The 9,311-nt window shown below is 34.2% G+C and overlaps 1 protein-coding gene across 1 annotated transcript; it reads right to left on the reverse strand.

The window, feature by feature from the left end:
* Positions 1–3,446: 3,446 nt before the first annotated feature.
* Positions 3,447–4,213, reverse strand: LOC125836099 (uncharacterized). Its single transcript, XM_049515178.1, has 2 exons — positions 3,695–4,213; positions 3,447–3,602 (listed from the first exon to the last, which is right to left on the reverse strand). The coding sequence occupies exons 1-2, from the start codon at positions 4,211–4,213 to the stop codon at positions 3,447–3,449; spliced, it is 675 nt and encodes a 224-aa protein (XP_049371135.1).
* Between the last annotated feature and the right edge of the window lie 5,098 nt (positions 4,214–9,311).

Below are 9,311 nucleotides of genomic sequence, written 5' to 3' on the forward strand. Positions count from 1 at the left end.
AACTCTTTTCTTTATTCATTCTAATTCTGACAAAAGCAATCAACTTCTAGGTGTGTTTGTCCATAAAATCTTTATCCACTATGTACAATGACTTTATTTGCTAGATCTCTGGCTCAATCTGCAGGAAAGGGTAAAAATCTTGGTAATGGAGCTCAAAGATCGGATGGAAAGCATGAGGCAACGAGACATGGAGGGAATCGACTCGAGGACACTCACCAGCAGATCCGATTTCAACAGTCACCATGGCAGAGGATCTGGAGATTGAAGTTGGAGTTGGGTTTTAGGATGCTTTCTCATTTTGATTTCTGATTTTTTATTTTGTCTTTACATTTTCTTGTCTTGGCAAATTGGGAACTATTGGGCTGTCTTCACGAGGCATAGGTATCTTTCTTTTTTAAGTCAATAAAGGGCACTGATGCCCAATTTCGATAAAAAAAAAAACAATGACTTTATTTGCTGACAAATTTTTATATATATAATTTCTTTAAAATCCTAAACTCTCCCCTTTCAAGTTGGAGATATGGATGCCACGACAAAGATGAGACCACGACTAAGAAGGTGGAGAAGTAGATAGTGGATGTTTATACGGTTATAGTTGTAACCTTTAACTTAGTAATAATTTATCTAGATTTGCTACGGTGAAATCATTTTTTCACATGGACTGCCACATGACATAATTTTTAAACAAAAGAGAGAGTGTACACACATCATTAGAAATTAGTGGAGGTGTGTTTCGTTAATTATTGAGTGATAGTTCAGATAGAAAACTCACACTCTCAATAGTTTAGATAAAAAACTCACACTCTCAATAGTGCAGATATAAAACTAAAAAAACTAAGATAGTTTAGATGTTATTTTGACCCTTTACTCCAAAGAAAATGAACTATTGAAAAGCGTGACAAGTATAAGAAGAATGAAATGATAGAGACATGAAAACACGAGAATTGAATTATTTGTTTGGCAGAATGGTCTGGTGGATCCTTGTACTTGTATCTGTTTGTATTGTGAACCCTTATACTTACCCTTTTGTCATCTGGACCCCTGAACCCATCCAAACCCAATATTTTAAACATTTTTTTTGATGTGGCATCCTATGTGGAAAGACTCCACATGGAGCGTGTGATATACACAAGGTAAGAGCGTGAGAAGCCTTAAAAAGGCACTAACGGTCAAATTTTGACCTTTAAAGGCCATCTTTCTTCTTTATTTTCACTCAAACACCATTGTTGGACAAATTTGAGCTTTTTTCTCCTCTTTTTCTCGATTTTGTCTCTTCAAATTTTTTTCTCTTTTATTTTTGATGCCTTTATTTTTTCCTTCGATCTACTCATCTTTTTTTGTGTGTGATTCTATTGTATTTTTTTTTTTTTTTTTTTTTTTTGTGTGTGGTTCTATTGTATTTTTGTTGGTTTGATTTTGTTGGTCTTCACAATGACGGTTCGATGTTGCTACTGTGGAATATATGCTGAACTAAAGACATCAAGAACACCAACTAATCCTGAAAGAATGTTTTGGGGTTGCCAAAAATATTCATCCGGTAATGGGTGTAGATTCTTCCGATGGGCTGATGCAAATGATTCAACATGCCAAGAACAATACAACATTGAATCCATCAACGAGTTCAGGGCAAGGAAGACAAGGAAGACAAGGAAGACATAGAAGACAAGGAAGACAAGGATCAAACACTAGTATTGATATCACTGTTATTGTGATTGTTGTTATTTGGTTTGTAGCCGTTATTTTTAAGATATATTAATTTGTACTAGGTGTTATTTGATAATGAAATGGACTGCATTTGCTTCAGAAATCTAAATAGCAACTTCATTCAAACACAAATTCATACAGAAAAACAAAGTCTTCCTAATAGCAACATAACACAAATTCACGTAGGCGCCATTCATATACAAAAACAAAGTCTTCCTAATAGCATAACCAAAAAAATTGGATCAAGTCATTAATCAAAATAAAGTTAGTTGGGATCAAGTCATTAAGCTAAACCAAGTGAAATCTAATGTGTGCCTTGAGTGCTTGGTGTGCCTTGAGTGCTTCTGTAACTCTCCTCCCGTAGCTGCCTTTGAGTAATTGCAGCTCTTCCCTTCCACCTTAGTCCATTGAGTTTGTAACCAAGATAAATATTAGTAGGAGTTGAACTTGACAATGTAGCACTATGTAATACCCTATAAGTATTTTCAGACTGAGAGAACAACAAAAATCTTAACTTAAAGATGAACTAATATCAATTAAAGCAATTTAATGTGTTTAAATGATAAAATACATACCCTCGCATTTACACTGCCGCCTGATCCAAATAAGAGACCATAACCAGCTGTCTTTGCTTTTTTGGTTTTGGTTTCTTATATGCAAGAGTTGCACCACCTCTCAAAGCTGTGCTAGTCTTCCTTTTTTGGCCACATGCACTAGAAGTTGATTGTTGAGCACTAGTTAGACCTGCACTTGGACCTGCACTTGGACATGCACTTGGACCTGCACTTGGACCTGCACTTGGACCTGCATTTACACTTGACTGGCTTCCAGCAGTTGCAACACTTGCAACACTTGTTCCAGCAGTAACATTTGAAGTTGCAGTTGTTCCAGCAGCAACATTTTTCTACAAACATATTTTAAAGTCAAAGGTATAACAAGAGTAAAATTCAGTAACAAAGAGACATCAAAGCACAACTTACCAGAGTTGGACATCCTTTCTTGTTATGTCCAAAAGTCTTACACACAGAACATTTCATTTTTCTTCCCTTCCTTGTAGCCTTTCCAAACTTCTTCTTAAGTGGCTCATCACTATCTTTTCTCCTATTTTTTCCTGGTCTTCCTGGCATAGCTGTAATTTCAGGTGGTTCAATGACTGGTCTATCACTTTTTGGCCACATCTTCATGTTTGTCATAGGTTGAAAAAACCTATTATATGCTTTCAGGTATGTTTCCTTCTTATACCAGTGATCAACAAATGTATCAACAACCCAATCCTTATAATGAATTGTTGTAAGTGCATGGCCACAAGGAATTCCCTTTAATTGCCATGACCTACAACTACACACCTTTTTTCTTAGGTCAACAACATGTTTATACGGTGGATCATGAATCTCAAAGCCAAGATCACCATTAAACTTTACCTCACAATTATCTGCAATTTCAACATTTTTTCTAAGAATATCCATAGCCATTGGTGCTACATCAGTAATCCATTTTTCTGAAAATTCTCTCATGTGATTCATTCTTTCCATAACTGTGACTCTTATTTCCTCTAGCATAGTGATTATTGATTTGAACCTAGCACCTAAAATTCAACTGTTGAAAGTCTCACACATGTTGTTCTCAACCACATCACACTTGCTATGTTCTTTAAAATATGCCATACACCATGCTTCTTTGTTATACTTTAACAAAGCTTCTACAATGCCTACTCCTAACTCACTCAAGTCATCAAGTTTGGACTATAAAAGTACCTCAAATGATGCCCTAGCAACCTGCCAGAATTTTCTTCTCCTTTCTTCACCCCTCCAGTCTTTCTTCCAGTTTGCCCATATATGCCTAGCACACCATCTAATTTCAGCATTTGACAATACATCAATAAGTGCAAGATGAAGACCCTGTCAAACAAAGAACATTTTACATACAACAATATTAAATATTAATTACTCCAAAAATGAAGAAATAAATTTAACAAATAATATAGTAATACCTTTTGCATATCAGACATCACTGTTAGTCCTTCACCTTCTGTAAGCTCCAAATCATGTTTGATGCACTTGAGAAACCAAGACCATGTGTCCTTGGTTTCTTTATTAACTACTGCCCATGCTATAGGGTACATCTGATTATTTCCATCTTTGGATATGCAAGATAACAATTTACCTTTACATACACTTTTAAGAAATGCACCATCTAAACCAATAATCCTTCTACACCCTTCTTTCCATCCAATTTTTAAGGAACCAAGACAAATATATATGCTCATAAACACCTCTTTTCTTGGAATTGTGTTCTTGGATGTTCTAATAGATACAGTAGTTCCAGGATTTGTGGTCTTTAATTGCTCAGTATAATCATACAACCTAGCAAACTCCTCTCTGAAATCTCCCATATGTTCATTCATAACTCTCAGTTTTGCCTTTCTACAACTTGTCTTACTAACATACAAACCATATTGCTTTTGTATCAAAGACTGAATCTGATGTAGTTTGATGGTAGGCTCACTCATAATCCTCTCCTTGTAATGTTTACTAATCCAAATGGAGGCACAATTTGTTTCTTGTTCTTTTAAAACACTTATGAGCAGGAAAATATGTTTTAACACTGAAATTTCCAGTGTTACCATCAATACTTCCAAGAATATGCCAAGGACAACCTTTTTTATTACACTTTGCCCTTATCCTTTCCTTCTCATTAGGTTTCAACTTAATATTAACACCCTTCTGAATAGAGTAAGTTTGTAGTGCCTCCCTGAACTCTATGTGATTCAAAAATACCATATACAGTTGAAATAAAACCTTTTTAGCAGTTGGATCAAAGTAGATCTTTGTACTTTCCTTCCTAGGTGCTGGATCTACCACTTCATCATTCTCAACAGGATCTCCTTCATCTTCACTAATGTCACTACTAGGATCTGAGCTATCAAAATAAGGGTCATCACCACCCAAATTGCCTCCAAATCTCCCCCTCTTCTCCTTATAAATGTCTTCAAAACCAGCATCTATACCTATAGGACCAGATGGTATCTCATCTAGATTTACTCTAGCAGTCTTTTCTTTAACTTGTTCTTGAATATTAGACTGCCTAGCTTGAAGCAACTCCTCATCCAAATCACTCAAATCATCAATATTTTCATCAATATCATAGAGTGAATCAGAATCAGAATGTTCTTCAACTCTAGGGGCAGGGGCTTGTTCTTCAACTAAAGGGGGCTGATTTTGGTTTAAATTCCTATTTTCATTTTCATCAAATGGTTGAGATGAAGACACATCAGCCCTATCTATTTGTGGGGAGGAGGACACATCAACATTATCTTGTTGTGGAGATGAGGACACATCAGCATTTGTGCTAGGCAATACAAGTATCTCCTCTACAACTAAATGTATACTAATGGGATGTACAACATATATATCAACAAAATCAGCACCATTCAAACCATTCAGAAAGTTTAAAACATCAGAATCAGTATTTAACATGTAAAAAGTACCCTTTTTGTTGACTCTACATCCAAATGTCTCAACATTTTCAACACCCAATTCCATTGCTATTTTATGAAACAACATAATATGCAACTCATCTACATCTATATTAATCTTTTCAACACTACCGATTCCATTGACATACCTTAAAGTAGGATTAGATACAAAACAGCCCCCATAGTGAAATTGAAGTGTCACTATAGTAAAAACCATTACCTTACGATGCCTGTAAAGTAAAAAAAAAATAACTACAGTTAAACCATAAACTTACCATGACTGTAACACAAAAATCCCTAATTTTTTTTAAGGAAATAATGAATTGTTGTAACAGTTAAAGCCATTAACTTACCATGACTGTAATTGCTGTAATAATGTTCCACTAACACTATCAATACCCAAGACAATTGACCAGAAATAAAATATTAATTTTAGTCAAATTTAAGATTTTACGAATAAACCCTAGAATCTACTCGAATTCACGAAATATGCCATTGAAGTCACTCATACATCAACTAAGAAAACATATTACAATAATATTACATCCAAACCAAAGTAAAATCCCCAAAAAATTTCAGAAAATCGAATGACAATCGACCCTAAAATCAAACAGATACGCGCGAGGAAATGAAAAAGATTAGAACTAACGCAAAAGGCAAGAACTTACAACGAAAATCAGAGTGGAACTGAGCTTCAACTGAGCGAAGGTTTGAAAAATCACAGACGAACGTCGCGGAGAGGAGAAGAGAAGAGGAGAAGAGGAGAAGAGTAAAAGTCGCGAAGGTTTGAAAACTTTCGCCGGAGTGAGGACTATTCTTAGTTTAAGGTGAGTCATTTGCCACATGGAATATAATATCATACGTGGATTTTTTTTTCTTTTTGGCCAACGTGTACGTGTTTGTGCAACATGCTCCATACCACATCAAAAAAAGTGTTTAAAATGTTGGGTTTGGATGGGTTCAGGGGTCCAGATGACAAAAGGGTAAGTATAAGGGTTCACAATACAAACAGATACAAGTACAAGGGTCCACCATACCATTCTGCCTATTTTTTTCCGTGATAAGAATGGGCTAACTATTTATAGCAAGTGAAAAAATAACTAACTTATATTTTAAAGCTGGAAGATGCAAGCTTCTATCTTCTCTCTTTCCAAACCTATTGCAGGCACCTTCTCTGTAAAAGAATGTTTACTTTCAATTGCGACGACATCCGATTAGATCAAGAAACTATTAATAAGACTTAGCCTAGTTGTTCACGTGTGAATGTACTGGTGAATTTATAAGGGACTTTTTCCAAGGTGGTGAGGACTAATATTGAAGATGAAAAAACTAGAGAAGTGACAACTACTATGGTAGATATCATATATGACTATGCCCTAAGCATTGTGGTGAATGCATAATGTAAGGACATGATACTGATAATTGTCAACTAGCTCAAGTGGCAAAAGGTGGAGGATTTGTGGCTTAGGTCGCAGGTTCAAGCCCCACACCATGCAAAGAAATGCCTGATATTTAAGTGGAGAAGGGTAGAGGGGCGAACCCATTATCCACCGAGTTTAGAAGGCTGTGATTGGTCCAAAGGGCGGGTCACATACGGATTTCTCGGTTATAAAATAAAAATAAGAATACTGATAATTGTCAAACAATCAAGAAGTAAGGAAAAACATAGGTTACAACAAGTTAATTATCACATGATTCAAGACTCATCATGTAGGATACTCCACCAAAGTAGATTCCAAGACTACAAACATAAAAAGTCAAAGTGCTTTCAAGTTGTAGATTAGTTAGGAATCTGGGAAATTGGAATGTGGTTAGGGAAAAAAGGAGATTTGTCAATAGTGACAATCAATCTCTTCCCATTATGGAGAACAAAATTTCAAGCTTTGGTTGGTAAAGATATTATGGAATCAAAATATAGGAGTAAAGGCAACAATAAAACTATAACAACAAATTAACTAAGAAGATAATGATAAGGGAAATAAAGAATCAACAAAAGATTGGGTCACCAAGGCTTTTGGTCTTACCTTACGAAAGGAAAATGTTTATTCAACGCCGGGTAGTCCTAGCAGACAGAGGAAATAAATCTGCAATAATGAATAATACACATGATCAATAACAAATCAACACGTTAGAGTAATTCAAAGGAAAAACAAATGTTAACATACATGATTCCAGAAGGAAAAAAAGAAGAAGATGCATATTATAGAAGAAAATTTTAAAGACGTTACTAAACAGGTTAGTGATATTTGCAACAATAATTGCAATAATCAGGCAACATAGTCAATCAGATGAAGGGCCGGGGCAGTCAAAGAAAATCAGAGCAACCCTCAGAATGTATTAATGAGAGCTTTTATATGAAATATAAGATCAGTGAAATCTCTACAAGCTTTTCAGAGAGTGAAAGTGATACATAAGTTCCATAATTTCTTATTCATTGGCTTAATTGAACTTTTTCAAAATTCTAGACACATCTAAAAATATACAAGGAGATTGAAGATGGCAAATGCTACAACAAATTTTAATGGAAAATTTGATTTTTTAACAAATCATGATGTAGATTCTACAGTTATTAGTGGCACAAATAAAAAACTAATCATGAAGTTAAAGCATCACAGTCATACAAACAACGTTTTTGCTACACTAGTGTATGTTAAGTGCAATTCTGATTAAAGATTGATCTTTTAGGAGGATATATATCAACTGATACAAGAAATGAACATCCCTTAATTGATTGAGATTATTTTAATGTGGTACTAAACTCAGAAGAGAAGATTGGTAGTTTACCAGTTAATATGTTGATTGTGACGATTTTGAGAATTACATATCATCTTGTAACCTGATGTAAGTACATTTTAGGAGGAGTCCTTTTATTTGATGGACTAATAGGGCTAGTAATGAGTGTATATTAATTTGAAGGATTAGTTAAAAATTTAATCAATAGACAGATGCAAGACTGACTTAATCATACTGAGGTGGAACACTTACCATAAATAGATTCTGATCAAGCTCCCATGTTGTTACATTGTTAAGTTATTGTGAACAGACATAGAAAATCATTTAAATTTCTCAAATTCTAGACTGAGAATGATTCTTTTGAAGACATTGTTAGAATAAATTGGATCTCTAGTGCCTCTCAATTTTTTTTTTCTACATTTCAAAGATAATATCACGAAATTAAAAGCAAATGGAGTAGAGATATATACTTATGGTGATCCTTTTAAGAAGCATATAATTAGAGAAATATATTGTCAAGATTAAAGAAAAGTTGTTTGATGAGGTGCCCACAACTGAAAATAGAGAAATATTGCAAAGAGCTTAAGTTGAGTATAAAAGATATATTCATTTTGAAGAGATTTTCTTGCAATAAAAGGCAGGATATGACTAGTTTGGGATTGGTGACATGAAATACTAGGTTCTTCCACAATATTGTGTAAGGGAGAAGGAACAAACCTCAGTTACAAAAGATTAAGAGCAATCAGAGGAATTGGTTGGAGGATAAGCAAATCTTTCTCACTAATTATGTCCGTTTTCAATCTATTTTCACTAAGTCCAATAGATTTAAAACTTATTTTTTTTTTCTAAATTAATTACAAAATATTTTTCTAAAATGCCCAATATCTGTTTTATCTCTTCGTTACGAAAAATGTTCAATTTTCATAAGATCTTCTTGGTTGTTATTCAAAAGGTCCAATAATGCATATATATATATTGGACATTTTGTGGCAATTATAGATCTTGGAAGACAATTCTGATTGGTCAATAAAAATCAATTTTAATGCTATTTATTTTTTATTAGTTTAGCATCAAATATGCAGTATTTACAAACAAACGTATTCGGTTATTGGGGAAAAATCAATATACTTCTAATGTCGAATCAAGATCAACTAGGACAGAAATAAAGAATTGAATCAAACTCTTCTTTGGTGTCAAGGTAATAACTATGAATAGTCATCGACTTCCAAGAAAAAATAGAAGAATGAGACATATTATAGGACATACAATGCATTGCAGATGTATGATCATTACACTTTAACCGGGTTATTCTATTCCACCTCTTAGAAAGAAAAGAACTTAAATAAAATAACTTATTAGTACGACAATACATTAATATAAAACTTATACCCCGAGCACA

The sequence above is a fragment of the Solanum verrucosum genome, unplaced genomic scaffold (genome assembly GCF_900185275.1).
Source record: "Solanum verrucosum unplaced genomic scaffold, falcon-dt-bn FXZP01000208.1, whole genome shotgun sequence".
Lineage (NCBI taxonomy): Eukaryota > Viridiplantae > Streptophyta > Magnoliopsida > Solanales > Solanaceae > Solanum > Solanum verrucosum.

Bases quoted from the DNA above. Each gene is read 5' to 3' on its own strand.
- LOC125836099 (XM_049515178.1), bottom strand. From the start codon at position 4,213: ATGAGTGAGCCTACCATCAAACTACATCAGATTCAGTCTTTGATACAA. The intron at 3,603-3,694 runs GTATTACTATAT...TTTGTTTGACAG, and splicing joins TGATGTCTGATATGCAAAAG to GGTCTTCATCTTGCACTTAT.